The sequence below is a fragment of the Corylus avellana genome, chromosome 4 (assembly GCF_965113065.1).
Source record: "Corylus avellana chromosome 4, dhCorAvel1.hap1.2, whole genome shotgun sequence".
NCBI lineage: Eukaryota > Viridiplantae > Streptophyta > Magnoliopsida > Fagales > Betulaceae > Corylus > Corylus avellana.
In genome coordinates, this window is record NC_142493.1 from 28,063,914 (window position 1) to 28,084,257 (window position 20,344).

At 35.5% G+C, this 20,344-nt stretch overlaps 2 protein-coding genes across 3 annotated transcripts; both read left to right on the top strand.

The window, feature by feature from the left end:
• Positions 1 to 1,588: 1,588 nt before the first annotated feature.
• On the top strand, positions 1,589 to 6,545 carry LOC132179938 (RNA-binding protein). 2 transcript variants are annotated; one of them, XM_059592757.2, is made up of 5 exons: positions 1,589 to 1,719; positions 1,832 to 1,952; positions 2,567 to 2,819; positions 6,063 to 6,191; positions 6,377 to 6,545. In XM_059592757.2, exons 1-5 carry the CDS (start codon positions 1,640 to 1,642, stop codon positions 6,496 to 6,498), a joined length of 705 nt encoding a protein of 234 aa, XP_059448740.2. In that variant the 5' UTR covers positions 1,589 to 1,639; the 3' UTR covers positions 6,499 to 6,545. The 2 variants fall into 2 exon arrangements, with proteins under 2 accessions (XP_059448740.2, XP_059448741.2); XM_059592758.2 differs by having other exon boundaries at positions 6,066 to 6,191.
• A 2,754-nt stretch (positions 6,546 to 9,299) lies between these two features.
• On the top strand, positions 9,300 to 11,659 carry LOC148586572 (uncharacterized). The gene is made up of 3 exons (XM_088515985.1): positions 9,300 to 9,500; positions 10,489 to 10,767; positions 11,372 to 11,659. Exons 2-3 carry the CDS (start codon positions 10,515 to 10,517, stop codon positions 11,404 to 11,406), a joined length of 288 nt encoding a protein of 95 aa, XP_088372111.1. The 5' UTR covers positions 9,300 to 9,500; positions 10,489 to 10,514; the 3' UTR covers positions 11,407 to 11,659.
• The last annotated feature ends 8,685 nt before the right edge of the window (positions 11,660 to 20,344 follow it).

The window sequence follows — 20,344 nt, forward strand, 5'->3', positions numbered from 1 at the left end:
CCCTACAGCTCCTTGCAATGCCGTGAGTTGGGCAGATTTAGTCTTCAGTGTTTTATCAATGCTTCCATGTTTTTTCTTACTCCACGTTGTTAACACCTTTTCACAATTTTGAAGGTTTTCAACAACATGGCCCAACATAGTCCCTTCATCACACTGTTGCTTCCACGTCTTCCTTACTACATCAATAAACTCCTCATCTAGGAGCCATTTTGCCTCAAATTTAAATTTTCGTGACTTTGCCTCCCAGTGGGTCCTTGTTCCAGCAAAAGTAATCATCACTGGATTGTGATCCGATGACCTTGCTGCCAAGACTTGTACCTCCACTTCTCTAAACACAGCACACCACTCATGATTGGCCAAGGCACGATCGAGGCGCTCTCTTGTAAAGCTTCCGTCTTCTCTTGCGTTATTCCAAGTAAACTTAGGGCCTATAAACCCCAGGTCACACAGTTGACAGTCTTCCAGAGTGGTTCGAAATCTTTCCATTTGCCCCTCCTTTCTCCAAGCCGCTCCCCATTTTTCGGAATTGTCTATTATCTCATTATAATCCCCCACACTTAGCCAAGGACTAGGTGCACAGGTTCTGAGATGTTTTAACAATCTCCATCCCTCCTGCCTTTTCCCCACCTCAGGATGGCCATAGAATCCGGTAAACTTCCACTCAATCCCTTCCTCCTCCGAAAATATTATTGCATTTATGTGACGCCGGGAGAAATTTTGTATGGTTAGATGGCCTTCCTTCGCCCAAAGAATTGCCAAACCCCCACTCCTTCCCACTGAATCAACTGCAAATAAGCCTTCAAATCCCAGTTTCAATCGAATCCATTCCATTTCCTTCGCTGTTCTTTTTGTTTCAATGAGAAACAAAAAGTTGGGCTTCTTTTCCTTTGCTAATTGGCAAAGGTCTCTCACTGTCCAGGGGTTCCCAAGCCCCCGACAGTTCCAACTTATGAGAATCATGACGTTTGGCGGGGCTGCTCTACAGCCTCCACCAATTCCATGACTTGTGGGACATGTACCCCATCATTTTCTGCCTCACTTGTGATCTCCAATCGAGCAGACTTAGCCCCTCCTGATCTTACTTCTACTCCTGGGCTGTCACGGGCTTTCCTCTTCCAAATACGAACACTGGTTCCCCCTGGAGAATCAACCATTGCTGTTAGCTGAGTGATGGCATGCTCCTCCTGCTGAAGCGTCAGACCTTCACTCCCCCCAGCACCTGCTTTGATTCCGCCACATGCTTTCCGAGTTGGGCCCACATCAACTTTCTGCCCCCCCCGGCCCATGTGGTCTTGCCCAAAAACTCGGCCCACTGCAGTATTCACCTGTCCGCGTCGCTGATTCTTTCCCCCAATAGCCATGCATGCATTTATGCTTTTTGGATGGTTATTTTCGGGTTTTGCATAAAAATTTGATTCCTCGGTTGAGAATGTTCTAATAGAAAATAAAAATTCAACCCATAATGGAAACTCTAAAGTGTTACCGCGGGAATTTTTTCACAAAAAATTCAAACTCGTGGCGCCCAAAACTCCCAAGTAAATATTAAATAAGAGAAATGGCACCAAGTAAACACTCCTTCCGAGCTTCACAAACAAAAAAGCGAAGAAATTGTTTTTTGAACTTTCAAAGTTACAGAGAAATGAATTCCGGAAACACTTCAATTAGGGCTTTGGGGCAGCGCTCTATCGCTTCGTCATTCCTTTATTGCTCTTCTAAATCGTACCAAAACAAAACCCTAATTTATTTTTTTCTTTTTTAAATCAGTTTTTTATCGGTTAATTGATTGCTGCTAATTTAATGTGGGGGTTTCCACTTTTGTTTAATGGATTAGTTCGAGTGATTCTAAAGAAGATATTCAGAGCGAAGCTTCGAAGAAGGGCTCAGGCGCGTCGCTCGCTGACTTCCTCGACCGGAAGCTGCACACTACTTCTGTGCTACCCAGAACAGTTGAGGTATTTTGGCCTGTTTGGTTGCTCTGAGAAAATGGAGGGGAAAAGAAACGAAAATGAGATTCTGGCTGCTTTCTTTTTTGTTTTTGTTTTTGTTTTTTTTTTCTTCTTTAAATTAAATGTGAGGAGCTCTGACGAGCTTCCGATAAGCCAAGTAAACGAATAGCATAGTTGTATTAAGGCGGTGTTTAATCAAGGATTTAGATATCTATAGTAGTAAATTCGTGATTCATAAATAGTAATTCAAAAACTTAGATTCATTAAGTTTTTTTTTCCCTTTTATTTTCTTTTAGTCTCTCAGATACCAAACGGAGTCATGCTATTTTTCTTTGTTTTTTTGTTCTTTGTTTTTTTTTTTTTTTCCTGCAATGTGTGTGTTATATGAGTAATAGGGTATTGAATATGTTGAATTTAACTAGGTTCCAAAATCTTATGAAATTTGACGCTTTAAGCTTCTTTTGAATAATAAATTTTTTTCTGAGAAATTGAACGGAGCATTATTATCTTTATTTTTATTTTCAAATTGTGCAATTTTTTTTAATTATTTATTTTATTTTTTCCATTTTGGAATTTAAAATCTAGGGTTATAAGAGGAAAAAGGTTCTAATTTGTGCCAGGGCAAATCAAGGCCCTTTTCATCTCCCCTGGGTCCAATAGAAGCAAGTAGCACCATTGATGGGTTTAGTGAGGGAAAGAAAGTTGGGGAAGCAAAGCCGAACTTTGTCATTGGTAAAGTGTTTTTTGAACGGTTCAAGCATACTGGTGAAGAGAAAGGAGACTGTGAAGGTTCTTGTAGTGTTGGTGGTGAAGTGGAGAGTTATAAAATAGATGATGTACAAGAATCAAGAAAAAGGAGGAACCCATTTCAAGGTTTGTCATCTTATCTTAATTACTTAAAGCAATTTGTTCATACGATTCAGGATCAATATGCTATGAATATTTCTCTATGTTCGTGATTTAAGTCTTTAGTTGGTTTCCAATAAAACTAAAGGATACAAATAGAAAACTAGCAACTGTATATTATGCTTTATTTGGTTATGGTTCCTATTGGTGAAAAAAAAGTTTAAAGAAAAAAGTGTCAGAATATTTAGGATTACCTGGTCTAGTCTGCCTTACCTACTACATTTTCGTTATAAATAATGCATGTAACACAAACCTACGATCCCATTGGGTACTTCCCAGTTGTGGACATGGGTTTCTAAGGCCGAACCACTCCAAAATTATTGTATAACTTTCTCTCTTTGTTAAAGCTGTTCTTTCATATATTTCATTTTATCAAACTTCTACAAATACTTTCCAGTGGTGAACATAGCCCTCTAAAGCCATCCAAAATTTACAAAAAGAAAAGAACAACTCACATCAAATAAGTCGAATGGTTGTTATATACTGAGGCAACTGGAGAGTGTTGTTTTTGGGTACTGAAATCTGAAAAACCCAAATGGTATACTTTTTACTTTTTAGCACATTTTTTCTGCTAGAAAATGGAGCATTGGTTTCGTCGTGTATGGTCCAATTTGAAGCAGAGTTTAGTAGTTCATTTTGTTCTGCTTTAGATATTGATAGAATTAACATTAACAACCATCGGCTACAAAAGTTGAGTTGTAGCAAAATGAGCAATGTATATGATGAAAACAGTAAAAATCTATCTGGATTTAGTGCAAATTTTGATGTCAGATTACTTTTGATCCAAATCCCAGGATAAGATTGGCATAGGTGACTTGTCTATGTGGCAAATTTTCCTTCTTCTACAGTTTCTGAACAAGTCCACACCGATCGTCCCGTGTCTTTTAATGCAAAGCTCAAATGATATGGAAAATTTGCAGGTGCTGGGGCCACAAACCCTGTATCTGCTTACTGAGGTTTTGTAAGATTTTAGCTGCTTTGACTTTCTGTAGGATGGCATTCACAGTCAAATTATCAACTATTACTACACAAGTTCATGGAAGCATATCAGTGCTGGGAAGAGTTCCCAAATAACTGATTCTTTTCTAAAGTTTAAACCCTTGCATATATTTTTCATGCTTAGGTAGCTCAGGTATCTACCAGCAACCAAGGCTTAAGAAAATGTCTTTATTTGGCCCCTCACTTTGTTGCTTTAATAGGTTATAGGAAGATTCTTGTGCAACCTAGTCGAGATCAAATTGCACAAAAGTTGGTTGGAATGTTGAGACAAGTGCCTTGGGATCTGTGAGCTCTCAAGTTTGAGTCCAAACTCATGAGATGAACGGTCCTTGCGAATATTAGTGTGTAGATATTAAATCACTACTTGTTTCAAAAGTTTAAATTAATAAAAAATGGTGGACTTAATTATTTAAAATAATATTAATACTTTCCCTCAATAAGTAAAGCCCTTCGCATAGAATATTTAACTGAAATGAGAGGTAAATTGTGGAGTTAAGTTCAAACTTAGGTCCATTATCTTATATTATTTTAAATTACCTTTTGTTAAATAAAAAAAGAGTTTAAAAAATTGATAGGAAATGGTGGACTTATTCATTTTAAATTAATATTCTAACAATATGTACCCTCATGAAAAGATGGTGGTTCCCTTTTGGTCGGCAGAAAAATTAAAGGGAAAAATATAAAAAAGCCCCCCAAACTACCAGCCGTTTGCGATTTAGCCCCCTGATGTTCCAAAAGTCATAAAGTAGCCCCCAAAACTACCAAAATGTTGCATTTTGGCCACTCCGTTAGTCAAAACCGTTAGTTTGGACGGGAACCTCGAAACGACGCCGTTTTATTAGGGTTAAGTTACGAAATCGCCCTTATGGGATATATATATATATATTTTTTAAAGCTGGAGCAAAACGGCGCCGTTTTGCTTATGGTTAGGGAACCCTAAGCAAAACGGCACCGTTTTGCTTAGGTTAATAGGTAACATTTTCGGTTTAGGGAAAAATATAGTTCTCCTCCTTCTCCTTCACGCTCACGCAGGTCCCCTCTCACCCGTTCCCCTGGTTCACCCAGCCTCCCGCCCGATTGTCGGCTTCCCCGTTCACGCAGCCCCCCCGCACGGTGCGCCGCCCGATCGTAGCCATCCCCCGGTCACGCAGCCCCCCTCACACGCTGTGCCGCCCGATCGTAGCCATCCCCCGGTCACGCAGCCCCCACAACAACCAAACCCATTCTCCAGAAAAATCTTCTACAAACAAACCAAACCCATTCTCCACAAACCTGGGGGATGGCTACGATCGGGGGGCGCAGAGTGCGAGGGGGGCTGCGTGAACGGGGAAGCCGACAATCGGGCGGGGGGCTGGGTGAACCAGGGGAACGGGTGAGAGGGGACCTGCGTGAGCGTGAAGGAGAATGAGGAGAACTATATTTTTTCCTAAACCGAAAATGTTACCTATTAACCTAAGCAAAACGGCGCCGTTTTGCTCCAGCTTTAAAAAAAATATATATATATCCCATAAGGGTGATTTCGTAACTTAACCCTAATAAAACGGCGTCGTTTCGAGGTTCTCGTCCAGACTAACGGTTTTGACTAACGGAGTGGCCAAAATGCAACATTTTGGTAGTTTGGAGGGCTACTTTATGACTTTTGGAACATCAGGGGGCTAAATCGCAAACGGCTGGTAGTTTGGGAGGCTTTTTTATATTTTTCCCAAAATTAAAATATAAGTTTGGAATTCCTTTTCCAGTAGTAGTGGACTAGTGTTTAGGACCCCTGCATCTATCGGTATCTGGTGTGTTGTTGCAGTTTGCCCATAGAATCTGGACATTACCAGACCTGAAACCAGTTTTGATTCTTAAGCTAGGAAACTACTAAGTTGAGCTGGGTTTTTGCCTACAAAATGTATGAGGGAATCAGAAGGAATTGATTATTGTTTCACAGATTGCTAGTGTATTTGCCTGCAACGGAATGCATTAGCCAATTAAGATGAATTATAGTTTAAAGAATCATGTGTTAGATGGGGAAAATATTTAAAAAAATTAATGAGATGAAGGCAGCATGTGTCCTATTTTTTCTACAAATGTTCATGTGAAATTGTAGGATCATGGTAGGTGTTCAATTAAAATTAGGCTGTAAATAGCCTTCATTTTTCCCACTTTCATCTTTCTCATTTGTTGTTTGTGGTTTCTGAGCATGACTTTCCTTTTCATGTGAATTAGTAGGTGAGGATGAGAAACAAACTGCTCGAAAACATTTGTTAGTTCTTGGAGGTGATCCAAAACCAAAGCCAAAAGGAAGGGAAGAGAGATTTATTAGCAAGAAGAAGAGGAGACCTCTTTACAATCACTGTTAGTATGCTACATGTTTCTTTTTCAAATCTTTTGTTAAATAAATTTCTGTTTGAGTTGGGAAAAAAAAAAGTAGAGCTTTGCATTCATGAGATCATATGAAGCTTTTTCTTTTTCTTGTAAAATTCTTTAATTGTCTTCTCCTTAATCGTTTATAAGATATTGCTAATATTTTCTGCTAGCAGATGCAAATGGTTGTGGCTGGTGGGACTGCGACATGGAAGGTGTTGACAATGAAGAAGTAGGTGTTAATGAAGTGTGGGAAGGGGTGGGCTCTACCACATTAGGAGGAATAGAGTGGCATTGAATGAGTATCTCACCAGTATGTTATGATACTACTAGAGAATGTGTATTTGCTTTATTCCACATCTCTGTCTCTGTCTTTGTTTCTCTCTCTCTCTCATTTTTGTGACCTTCTGGCTCATCATCCCTATTTCTTCGGCAAAAGAAATGATTCATAAGATTAGGGCCGTAAATGAGCCGAGCTGATCCGAATATTAGCTATCCTGGATTGGCTTGTTTGAGAGGGAATATAAATGAGCCAAGCTGGAAAACTCATGCTCAAACTTGGCTTGGGATCGATAGAAGGGTAAATTTGAGCCGAGTCGATTACTTGAGTGGCTCGACTCGATTCGAGCTCAACTTTTACAAAAAAATCTTAGACCGATTATCTCAAGCTTGAGCTCAATTAAGCCATTAGAGCCTTAAATGTGTAGCTTAGACGGTTTAAGGCTCGTTTAGTTTGAAAAAAATAAGGCAATTTTAATTGGTAGTGGAATCAAAACTCTTGAAGAAACACCTAAAATTTATGTATTTTGGGAAGCCTTTTTTTTTTTTTTCATTGTTGGTTGTAGTCTTAGAAGTGTAGGTGTAACATTTCTCAATTCAGGTAAAAAATTCTTTTAGAATAAAGGGTTGGTGGTTTTTTATTTATCAAAAAAGAGAGAAGAATAAAGGGTTTGTTTGTTAAAACCTTTTCCCTAAATACCGAAGTTGATATAAATTGATATGAAGAAAAAAAGTAAAGATAAAAAAGTGAAAAATATGAAAAAATGAAAAGGTTTTGTTTTGTAGTTATTTTTTTATTTAAATAGTAATAAAATGTATATGATGTAATATAAAAAGTTAAAAAAAGAGAGAATATTTTAATATTAATTTTTTTAAAAAAAATAATGCATGAACAATAACAAATAGAAGAAAAGTTTTGTCAAACAATTTTGAACTCCTTGTTGGGGAATAGGATCTTTTCCAATTCATTATGGATTGGAAAATATTCAGTTTATGATTGAGATTTTTTCTTAAAAATTTTAGAGCCACTAATAAGACACGTCTTACTACAAAAAAAAATAAAAAATAAAATAATAAAAAAATAAGGGTGATTGGCCACCCTATCTTGATCATAGGGGGTGGTCGGACCACTCCATTTTAGCAAGCCACCTCAATGGCCGGCTACCCCCAAGGGCCAGATCTAAAAAAAAAAAAAAAAAAAATTGTTTGGCCCTTGGGGTGTTCAGACCACCCCTAAGTGCCAAACAATTTTTATTTTTTTTTTATTTTTAGATCTAGCCCTTGGGGGTGGCCGAACCACCCCCAAGACCAACGGTTTGGGGTGGCCGAAGCCACCACCCCTAGCCCCAACTAGGGTGATCCGGTCACCTCTTAATTTTTTATGATTTTATATATATATATATAGGAAATATATCTTATATATAGCTTTAGGATCTCTTTAAAGATATCCTAACTATTAATTAAATATTCTCCAGTTTAAAATGACATGAAGAGATCCAGTTTCCTTTACTAGAGCCACTGCTAGCCCTAGCCCATTAATTTAATTAACAGTAGAGGCGTACAATATTAAGATGATTTTTGATGCACATATTCGTTTTTAAAATATATGTTTTCTATGATAACTTTATTAATTATCTGACGTGGGCGATGTGAAGAAATTGCTTCAAAAAGTCTCTTCCAGCTCATACGCTAGGGGTTATTCTTTTTTTCATTCTACAAACCATCTTTTCACCACCTCTACTCTCTTTTAATTTTTTTTTTTTTTTTTTTGTTTAAATCAAAATGGTAAAGTGAAGAGATGGTGGAGAGATGGGCAATGTAGCATTCCTCCTCATGGCTGAAATTGATTATCCTACAAAACCAAATATAGGGGTGGTCAAATTATCTTTTTACCGATTACTAATTTCCTACCAATGACGATCAAATTGAAGTTAATCGTCAGTCGACTTTTGTGATTCGAAAATCAATATGAATTTTTTATACCGACGTCAGTTTGTTTTGGTTAATTGGTATAAATTTTTTTTTTTGTTAACCGAATCCGATCTAAACCATTCCTGCATAGTAAAACGGAGTTGTTTTGACATTTTGTTTAAAAAATTTAGGGTTAAATACTCTAAACCCCTCTAGGGTTTTCCAACTTTATTTTTTCTTTCCTGGGGTTTCATTTTTATCACAGGAGGTCCCTGTGGTTTTGATAAGTGACCAAATTAGTCCATTCGTTAGTTGACCGTTAGGACTGACACATGGACCAATCAGACATCGACACGTGGCACATATATTAATTTTTTTTAAATTTTTTTTAAAAAAAGTATTTAAAAAAAAAAAAAAAAAAAAAGAAACAGAAAACATTGGGGGTGGTCAAGCCACCCCCTTGGCCATTTGGGGGTGGCGGCCATGGGGGTGGCCTGGCCACCCCCATCTGGCCGGATGGGGGTGGTCAAGCCACCCCCTTGGCACCAGGGGGTGGCTCGGCCACCCCCAATTGTTTTTCTTTTCTTTTCTTTTCTTTTTTTTTAAAAACTTTTTTTTTTAATTAAAAAAATTAAATAGGTGCCATGTGTCAACATCTGATTGGTCCACGTGTCAATCCTAATGGTCAACTAACGGTCAACTAACGGATGGACTAACTTGGTCTTTTATCAAAACCCAGGGGGTCCTGTGATAAAAATGAAACCCCAGGAGGTAAAAATAAAGTTACCAAACCCCATGGGGGGTATTTAGTATTTAACCCAAAAATTTAATTGAAACTCAAAACGGCGTCATTTTAAGCTTCAATATAACATTTGAACCGTAATCCCAAACTCCTCACGCCTGCAGCCCTGCCTCCTGCCTCTCTCTCACGCCGCGCGGCCGTCTCTCTCCGGCTGCCTCTCTCTCGCGCTCTCGTTGCAAGCGGCAAGCTGTTGTGTGTCTCTCGCGTCTCCTGTCGTGTCCGGTGGCTAAACTTCACCGTCGTCTCCCTCGCTTTCTCGTTGCAAGCGGCAAGCCGTCGTATCTCTCTCTCGTCTCCCGTCTTTTCAGGTATAGATTTTTCGAGTTACTTCATTTTCTTTTATTTTCATTTTTTGAACTAATTGAGTGTTTAGATTTTGATTCTTTGATTTTGGATTTATTTTCGAGTTTGTTTATATTATTAGGATTTAGGAATCTTAATTAACTCAAGATTCAAGTTCCATATGGGAACCCAAAAACAATCTTAATTAACTCAAGTTATTTAGCAAGCTACAAAGTGAGTGAGTGTGTCAGTATATATATACTGCCACTACAACGTAGAAGGCAACCTGTGCCCTCAGGTATTTGTGCAATCATGTTTGGCCATAACATGATTGTAGGCTAATGGCCCCAAGACACCAAAAGGAAACATTAAATAATGTGAGAATTTTACTTTGACAGACTCCAAAAGTATTCATTCAGAATTTATCAAAGCATTAAAATGGTACCACAATCTTTACAAACTTCTGATAAAACATCGAGAATCAGAAAATTTTTAAGCTGCTAACCAGTGGTTCTAACAAACTTAGTGATAGTAAGGTTGAACAGATTTCATGGAAACAAATGTGTGGTTTGTTTTTCTCTTCAAATGAGAAATCTAAAGATGATTTAAACTCAAGAATCTCGTCTTTTCATAACCTCCCAAAATATATCACACTAAATGCATTGGCTATCATATATAAATTACAGCACAATTGTTGCAAATTTGGTTATATCTTTTACCAATCAACAAAATGTAGAAAGCAGAATCGAGATGACAATCAGTACTTAAACAATTTAACCCTTTAATTAATATTCTAACAATTATCCGAAAAGAAATCCTTCAGCTATTACAGATGTTGACTTATAAAGTTGCTGATATTGGCTACTTATGCTGCCAGCACCTGCCCATTTGTGTGTGAGTGTAACTTTGAGTTTCTTTTGTCACTGTCATAATCTCTGGTTCTTTTTATGCTGTGTTTCTATCCCACCTCAGCTTTCTGGACTTCACATACGATTCTATGGTTTGATTTTTCAGACTTGAAAGGCAAACTACGGGATACCATGGGAACCGAAGAGGCAAAAGACCCGTTCAAAGGGGTTGACTGGAAAGCCGTTGGTAATGACTTGCAGAAGGATCCTGGTGCCAAACCAGTTATAAAGAAGCGTCTGCCAAAAAAGATTAGACAGATTCCAGAATGCTATTTCCTTCCTCGGAGGTCCCTACCATCTGCCATTGCCTTCTATGGAGCATGTATTGCGGGTGGAGTTGGTGCTGGTATGCTGTTGGAGATCTGGATAAACAAGAAAGTTAAAGGTATGCCCCTGACTTATGATTCTTAAGTCCTTCCTTTTAATGTAGGATTGAACCCATCTTGTCTTCTAAGTAGTGGTTGGAGATTCACTTTCTGGTCAAGACAAATTATTCTTTGCATTTCTAGCATTAGACACCAATCTGTTGAGAACTAGTAAGAGGGTATTGCTGCACCCTGCACTTGGTAGCTCATAAAAAGAAAAGATTACAGGTGATGCTAATCTTCGCATTGTATTGCTTAGAATTAGTCTTCTTCTGAAATGTAACAAATAGAAACATATTCCTACTATAAGAATGATGATATCATCTGCTATATTCGTTATGCAGGATACTAAATTGACAGGCATTGTACAATTTGGAAAATAGCTTTATTCATAGAATCACGGAAGCTACATCCTTTTATGTTTGAAAACTGTTACATTTTCTTTTCTCAAACAAAAATTTCAGTTTAACGTGGGAAATTCTGGAAATATTTCTCAGATTTAATTATCTGTTGTGCTAATCAGCCTGTATTTTTTTCATTGTTGGAAATTGTATCATTACCTCATTCTACATTTGTGCTTTGAGATAGATCTTATGGCAACATATCATTGTTCTTTTATTGTAGAGGATGGAGGCATCATATGGGAGTTCGACAAGTAGAGCCTGGATAGCATTCCAAGAGTCCCCTCTAGACCATCTTTTCTTTTTAATTTCTCCTCCTTTTGGAGGGTTACTTCATGATACGACGGCTGTAAAGAAAGCTGAGAGTGGTTTTAGTGCTAAAGAGTTGGTTTTAGCATTTATATTGCACACACTTTCAATCTCCTAAGTTTGTCCTTTTTTTAACCTTGAAGCTTGATTGAAATTTGGGAAATTGAATTACAGGTTTGCCTTGATTGTTTTGGGGACTTTATTTCTTTGTGCATTCGGTGAAAATACTTTATTGGTCAGCAATTCTTCCTCTCTTGGTCTAACTTAACAACCTTCTCTAAAGTGGAATATCGTATGGATATATATAATTTTTGTTGCATATTTATATTCCTTTACTCATGTGTTGGTGCTTTGTGTTCTATTTTGCATACAGTTGGTCTCAAGCCTGAAAAAATGAGGGTTGTAAGAGGTTGACAACAATGTAAAATTTACCCACTCTTGAATAGGGATCCCTATTCCTTAGAATTCTTTGCGTGCTTCTAGCGAATTTGAGCATGGAATGAGAGAGGAGAGTGTGAGATTCAGGGTGCTTGATAGGTCTCGACAATCTAGGGTGTAGGGCTCACCTGCCCAAGGCACCTCGGGCCCTAGAACCCCTCTTCTCTCGAGAATTTCAAGGAATTGTGTTCCTTGAATAGATGTCATGCAAAAATAAGCTGACTATTTCATTTTAGGTTCTATTTTGTGTACTAAACATAGAACAAGAGAATGATTTTGGATAAGATAAATTGATTTAAAATATATATATAGGCAGTCCATTCTGAATAATTGATTGGGTCATTTTTATTTTAATTAAGGCAATTTTGAATTGATTTCTGTCCCTTGATTCGAAATTCTGGAGTTTTAAAAAATAAGGGGCATACAGCATCTACTTTTTGGCAACAATGGTGTTATACTTATGAAGAAAATATTTTCAGAAATATCATTCATTTCCCCTTAAATGATTGATTGATGTGTAATGCTATACTTCACAAATATTTTATTACACGCACTTTCACATCATTAATGTGCCATGAACTAAATGAATGTAAAAAGTTGTATGCTTAAATTTTTAAAATAAGTTGTAATTAAAATGATATGAAAATAAAAGTTCTGAGTTATAAAGATTACGTGTTTATTATAATATTAAAGTCATTATTGTTCTCAAGGAGCAGCTCAATTGACTGAGAATTACGCTTCATAAAACGAAAGTCATTAAGTTCAAATCCCCATATTTTCTTTCCAGAAATGGAAATGTCACTCGTAATATTAGAGCATTCGTGTGGGGATAAATTTGTTCCCAAAGGATAAGGCCTAATCTGTTTTCATCGACCCAAGAATCCATTGGGTCTGCTTCACACCTAACTTGGGCTAATCATATGATAAAAACCTCAGGACTAGGCCGACCCTTAAAAACCTTTTTGGGCCGGATGAATTTCGACTGGAGGCCCAAAAAGAATTCCATTTTCAACCAACAAGCTATACAGAATGTTATTTAATATATTATCATACAATTATCATACAAATGAGATAATATAGCAGTGAATATCAATACTTAATTATTTTAAAAATAAAATAAAATTATAAGTAATGAATTAAGAGCTAATTTTTATTATTATATCAACAAAATTGCATGAGAATCGTATAACAATTACTCAATTACCAAAAAGGTATCTCACTAGCTACTTATAAAGCACAAGAGTCCTTTTTTTTTTTACTCAAAGTAAGCGTCGAATTTTCTATCGAATTAGCAAACAACTTCTAACTACTATGTCTCCTTTTTCGTAGTCAAAGCTTGGATTTGATTGTCTGTACGTGGACGCTTCTAGTGAGAGCTGAGAAGATTATATTGTCTCTTCGTCTGATGGAAAATGGAGGTTCTGAGGGGGTTATAATTATGCCGTGGAATTGTTTTCTTGTTTGACATCAACGAGTTTATGGTAACGAGAATTTTAGCTCCTACCATGTTTGACTCTCAAGGCATTCTAGAAAGCTAGGACTCAAAACTCACCAACCACCTAATACTAACTAGACCACAATTTTTATCACACAGAGGAGTGTTACGTAAAAGAAATTATCATGGGATGGAATAACAAATAAAAGACTCTATATTATCCAATGATGGTTTTTACTTACTGACACGTTAAAGAATAAGCACTGCTTATATGGCAATAACACAACAAACTCTAGGATTTTTATTTATTTATTTTATTTTTTAGCAATGATTGATTAAGGTTGGTTGGAGCAGCCTCTTAGCGTTTTAGGATGGTGGGATAAAAATGTTTATAGCATTACGAATAATGTTTTATACCACTTTTTTTATTATATAATTATCTTCCGATTATAATATTAATGTGCTAGCTAGTCTCAATTAACTCTTGAGTTATTTTTAACAAGAGTATGTTAGGACTATCGTGTTAACATTGTGTGATAAAAATGTAATTTCTCTCGTCACTTTTACGCGTAATCGTATTTTTCATCTTAAAAGGAAAAGGAAAAAAAAAAAAAATCCCCCACCGAACACCCAAGGAAACTAGCTGGCCATCATCCAGACAGGAATGGTTAAGAGAAAGTTGATGTGTATTCTGCTCAGGAAAAAACAATACAAAGTTCATTTGTCTTCTTCTATTTGATGACAAGGAAAGGCATCAACCTTCCTTTCACTTCTAAGTTCTATCCCCTGCATGAAAAAGATACTAAAGAAAAAAGAAGCAAGCAAGCTTCGAACCAAAACAAAAGGAAATTTAAAATTTTTTTTTTTTTTTTTAAAAAAAAAGGCCCCTACCGAAACCCAAGGAAACTAGCTAGCTAGTCATCATCCAGACGGGAATGGTTAAGAGAAAGTTAATTTGTATTCTGCTCAGGAAAAAAAAAAAATACAATACAAAGTTCATTTGTCTTCTTCGATCTATTTGATGACAAGGAAAGGCATCAACCTTCCTTTCACTTCTATCCCCTTCATGAAAAAGATACTAAAAAAGCAGAAGCAAGCTTCGAACCAAAAAAAAAAAAAACCAACAAATGCTAGAGACGTGGCAAAATTATACTGAATTATGACACCACCTGTACACCCACAGTTGCAACCATGAGAGGTATCGAACTTTTCCAATCAAGAAAAGCGAAGAGATTTAACGAGATTTATGTTCAACACTTTGCTTTCCACTTGTTTTTTTTGGCATACCCCCAAAAGACTAATGGTCAGTAGGGGAGAGAGGGGCCCTCCGCAGCTTTTTGTACCCTCTCCATTAGCAGGGAAGATAATTTTTTTTTTAAAAAAAAAAATCCATAGTCTGTTTTCATGTTGGCTCCTCACAAATATAATCTTTGTGCATGTGACAACTTTATCTTTAAATTAGTAGTACTTGTCTGCTAGAAACTAAGGAAAAACCTAGACATTAGGAAACTAGGAATTACAAGCCGTCATTCAAAACCAATTGAGCCCTAGTATATGCTCAACCCTTTGAAAAAAAATTGGACCACTAAACTACCACCATTAATAATAACAACAAATGGTGAAATTAAAACTTCGTTCTGATCGGTATAAAGTATTGGTCAACACTACTCAATAATTGAGATGTAGACCCATAATGTTCAATAATTTACATGTAGACCGAAAAAAATATTTAACCAATCTATACTTTTTTATTAAATGTTATTTAAAAAGCACGTAAAAAAACAGTTTGGAGTAAATTTTGGTCCCTATTAGTACAGAGAAATGGTAAATGGCACTTTGCTTTCCACTAGTTTTGGCAAAATTGTGTGTTTAGCACGTTGCTTTCCACTAGTTTTGTGACATAGCACTCAAAGATTAATGGGATTCACAAAGATAAGGAGGCGTTGGACCGTTGGAATGTCAATCATATCAGGAAATAGATTTTTTTTTTTCTTTCTTTATTTTGAAATAAATAATTACATATCTTCTCTTTACACATGCCCTTAACTTTCTATTCTTTCAAAAAAAAAAAAAAAAAAAAAAATTGGAATAAGGAAAGCTTCCCTAGATGTAAACTTTTTTTTTTTTTTTTTTTTTTTTTTTTTTAAGTACATTACAAACCAGAAAAACTACAACAAACAAGCATAAAGAGGATGGTCATTTCCGCTAACAATTCTAGAATAATTGAAAGGAGAAGAGGAAAAGGAAATGCTACAAGAGTGAGATCTGATTGCGGCCCAACATGTCAAATAGAGGACACAGAAATTTGCCCTTCAATTAATCTTTCTAGCTTTTCGAGAGGAAGTAAAGGGAATAGAGTCTATAATGTCAAAAATTACAGAGGAAATCCTCCGGTCTTAGAGATGAGAAAGATATAGTTTGAGTGACAAAATAGAAGGTTTTCAAAACTTAAATCAACAAAACATAAATCATATTAAACATGTGAGCAATATGTAAAACGTGTGCAGTTACCAAAGATTCTTCATAACCATATATATTATTTACAATTTAATTTAGAATTATATTTTAGTTCATACTTTCAAAAAAATTCGGTAAAAGATTCTTTTTGAATAAAAGAATAAACTCCTAACTGGAAGCCACTGCTAGTTACGCATTAAATTAATTAACACTAGAGGCGTACAATATTAAGATGATTTTTGCAGCGCATATTCGTTTTTAAAAGATATGCTTTCTATGATACCTAATTTATTAATGGATTTGACTTATATGTTGTTATTAAAATAATAACATATATGCTGTAATTTAATCAATAGTCAAGATTAAATTTTAAAATTGAATCATTTTTAAAAGTCTTTAATAAAAAATAAAAAATAAAAAATAATTTTAAAAAATTTAATCTTAATTGTTAATTAAACTATAACATACCTACTGTTATTTTAATAACAACACGCAGGCCGAAACCTTTACTAATTATCTGACGTGGGCGATAAGAAGAAATTGCTTGTCCAAGAGTGTCTTCCAGCTCATAGGACTACAGGAGCACAATGTTCAAGCCTATGCATGATAGCTACATGTCAAAACTTAATCTACGGATTAGTCGTCCATTCCAAACATGCCTTAAAGTCTGCCATGTCACTTCCAGCTCATACGACTATAGGAGCACAACGTTCAAGATTATGCATGATAGCCACGTGTCAAAACTTAATCCACGAATTAGTCGTCCATTCCAAACATGCCTTGAAGTCTGCCATGTCACTTCAGAAATGGATTACGTTTATATATTGGATTAGAATAATAACGAAATTGAAAAAAAAAAAAAAAAAAAAAAAAGGAGAGATGATGAAACATTGATGAGGTTCTTGACGAGATAAAGTTAGAGAATCGAGTCCTAAAATTCACAAGCGGTTTGTCACATCGTAGGTTTAGATTCTTGGTTCCCCTTTTTTAATGATTGCCATTGTTTTGTAGTTGTGTTTTTTGTTTTTTGGGTCTTTGTCTTTGTCTTTGGTGTTTGGGTTTATTGATAGTCATTGGACATGTTATATTTGCAACCATCTGTAATTGTTGCCCTAACAACGGTCCCTCGTTATATGATGAGATTCATAAAGGAAATGCAAAGTATTTTTTTAGTGTTTTTTTGATGTCCTCTCAACTGTGATGTAACTTTTAAAATTATTGTTGAATTTAAAATTATCATTATTAATTTTTAATCTATTGGTGATTTTAAAAGTCACATCACAGTTGAAAAAACACAATGAGAACACTAGAATAACACCTAACATCTCACATTCAACGAACGAGTTTCATCATATGGAGAGCTCATATCAATACGGAACGAGTGATGCAAAAAATATTCAAAAAGAATTGTTGCTAATCAAGAAACACGTTAAAGGAAATTCAAGTCAATGAAAAAAAAATCAAATTTAGTTCATAGGTGTTCGTGTGATTTCAATTTAGTTATTAGGTTTTTAATTTTAGTAATTAAATTATTAGTTTTTTAAAAGATTCCTCAATCAACTTATTGCCACTTTTTTTTTTTTTTTTAAGGATTGTTTATGCCACTTACGAACTTATTGATACTCACCAAGATGTTATGTAAATTTATTCACCTATACAAGTATTAACAAAAAGATATTAAATGTTTAATCATCCACATTTAAGAGCTATTTGTTGGGTCCAGATAGACTCGGGCAAGCCCGACTCTGATTTCGTAACATAAGATTCTCTAATTTTGAATAATTGGAGAAGATCTCAATCCGTCACTTCCCACTTTAAGAGAGTGATTCACTTTAAATAGAAGTAACCGTCCCAACTATGCTCCCATCATAGGACAAGGGGCGCCTAGAAATTAAAGAGAGGGGATCGGGACACTAAACCCCTTGGATAGGACAACTCGCGTGGCATCTAGAGATGGGTCAGGAGCCTTGGAATCCAAGGCAACCTCGCAAGACACAAAACAAATTGTATAAATAAACACCATAATCATGTAACAATTTAAACTCTCTTTTTACTACTACATAAGATATATTTTCCTAACCCTTCACAAAAGTCTGGATTAATTTGGGCGTCAGAGTAGTTCGAAGGGCTTCTAAGCCTTGTGTTTGTAAGGTGTAGTCAATTAAGAAGGAGGAAGAAGGAAGAGTAGCAGGGCGAACGTCGAACCGGAGTGTGACAAGGATATTTTGGGCTCTAACACTATTCACCAGCTTGAGATATTTTAAAACCTAACAATTCAAGATATTTAACAACCTACTAATATTTTGGGCTCTAACACTAAAATATTTTGTGATATTTTACAACCTAATAATTCGAACAAAGGGGCAAAGGAAAGATACAGAGTTAAAGAAATTTGTACAAGATAAAACAAGTGCTGAAAAAGCAGCTTTTTGTTGATTAAAGGTCTGACATGCATAAGGTACGAAATATTTATTCTCTAATATAATGCACTACTAAAAGGGAATAACATCCTCCCCATTTCACCTGGAGGGAATATGATCTTGATCTAAAATATGTCATTTCAATAATAATAATAATAATAATAATAATAATAGGACAATTTTTTTTGGAAATTTTATATAAATAAGTAGAGACAGATTTTTGAAAAATATATGCAAAATCAGAGCTTTTGTGATGAAAAATAGAGCTCGAAGGTGGAGCGGGTATCAAGAGCAAGATTACAAGAAGTGCGTACTTTTACAAGGACAAAACGTCCAAGTCCTGGATTGTTCTTTTGTCAACGGCTCCGCTCCGCCAGTCGGTGGCCTAATGGGGCCCAAGCTGGTTGATGGTGGAATGGCTCCAAGCGCCATCGAGTTCGAGCCATGTGCGTATTAATTTATTAAAAATAGCCTATCTACTGTACTGCAGACGGCATATAATGCCACCGCGGTCCACCGCCATCAATTATTATTTTTTGTTGGTACAGTCCTCGCCACCACACCACTACTATTCGCATCAAAAGTTCAAAACCTTGATTTTTGTTGACATCAGGTGCCTCCTAAATTCTAGAAATTAATAATCATGTCTACCTTTTGTACGAAAATGACAAAGGAAATGCATAATGTTATAAATTGTATTTAGCTTTAATTAATTTTTATTCATAAAATACAAATATTAATTGAGACGGTTGTTATTTGCAGATTTGGATCCTCTCCAGTAAGTTATATTTGATGAGTATTTTTGTTTTTTCACTTCTTAAAGAGACAAAAATACTTCTAAAATATAACTTAATATTCTCTTTAAAAAAAAAAAAAAAAACATAAATTTCCTTTAAACCAGAAGGAAATATCCTCAAACTCATTTAACACATTAGTCTAAGTTAATTAATAAATTGCTGTTAACGACCTTAAGAATTTAATGTGTGTTTTAAATGCTTATAGACACTTGGCAATTGGCACTATTATAAAATTGGTTGGAATATATTTCCTCCATATTGGTTTTGAGGAAATTTTTGTCAATATATATATATATATATAACTTGGGATTTCAAAGTATTTAACTTAATGAGTCGTGTTGGTTGCTTTGTAGGATAGTATTATGCCACAGCAATGAGTAGTTATTTTGGGTGTGTTAACTTTTTTTTTTTTTTTTTTTACATGTCCATACAAAGGAAGGGGAAGATGAGGATTCGAACCAATAACCTCTTTTTCATTAGGCGTAATCCATAATTGATTGAACTACTCCTTTAGGACTTGGGTGAGTTAACTTGAGTCCATTACAATGAACATTTGTAAATGAAATTAGGAAGGAATTTGCTTGATGTGTTTGGCCCCTTAAGTCCCAACAGTTTAGTTCATTTATAAATTACATTCATCGAATATTTAAACCACGTCAATATTCTGAGACATGTTAAATAAAAATGTCGTATATAATATTACTCATAACTATATATACAAGTCATATTGGGACAGATCCTGGATGATATTCAACTGGTCTTACAATCTTTGAGGTCTTGGAATATTAGTCATGTAAAGCGGGAAGCAAACTCGGTGGCTCACACCCTTGCTAAGGAGGCTATTATGAATATATTATATCAAGTTTGGATAGAGGAATATCCTAGTTGTATTTCTCATATTGTAATTTTAGAGCAATTAGCTCTAAGTTTGTAGAGCTTTGGCTCTCGTTTTATTACCATCTGATGAAGATTTGTTCTTCTTTAAAAATATATATACAAACCCTATTATAAATTAAAATGCATACATTTTTAATTATATCATCTCTTTTCTTTATTATTATTTTGTGGTTGTTGTCTACGACAGCAGAAGTATCATATTATACAGTGACGATTTACCTCATCTTAATTGAAAACGATTTTTTTTTTGGTTTAAGTAAGTTAAAATAATTGAAAAGGAATATTTTTTTTATATATTATTATTTTAGGGTGACAATAAGTTTAATATTATTTACCTAAGGTTTAAATAAAGCAAACTGTTATTTGTCTTTTTCCAATTCAATTTTTTAAGAAAGCAACCATCGGAACTATAGGAACCATGCCTTCACCCTCATTTTTTTTAA

What these genes read in the sequence shown, in the direction of transcription:
- LOC132179938 (XM_059592757.2), top strand. Translation starts at nt 1,640, where the DNA reads ATGAATTCCGGAAACACTTCAATTAGGGCTTTGGGGCAGCGCTCTATC. An exon ending in CTTTATTGCTCTTCTAAATC is followed by an intron (nt 1,720 to 1,831) that starts GTACCAAAACAA and finishes TTAATGGATTAG; the next exon opens with TTCGAGTGATTCTAAAGAAG. An exon ending in TGCTACCCAGAACAGTTGAG is followed by an intron (nt 1,953 to 2,566) that starts GTATTTTGGCCT and finishes AATTTGTGCCAG; the next exon opens with GGCAAATCAAGGCCCTTTTC.
- LOC148586572 (XM_088515985.1), top strand. Translation starts at nt 10,515, where the DNA reads ATGGGAACCGAAGAGGCAAAAGACCCGTTCAAAGGGGTTGACTGGAAA. An exon ending in GATAAACAAGAAAGTTAAAG is followed by an intron (nt 10,768 to 11,371) that starts GTATGCCCCTGA and finishes CTTTTATTGTAG; the next exon opens with AGGATGGAGGCATCATATGG.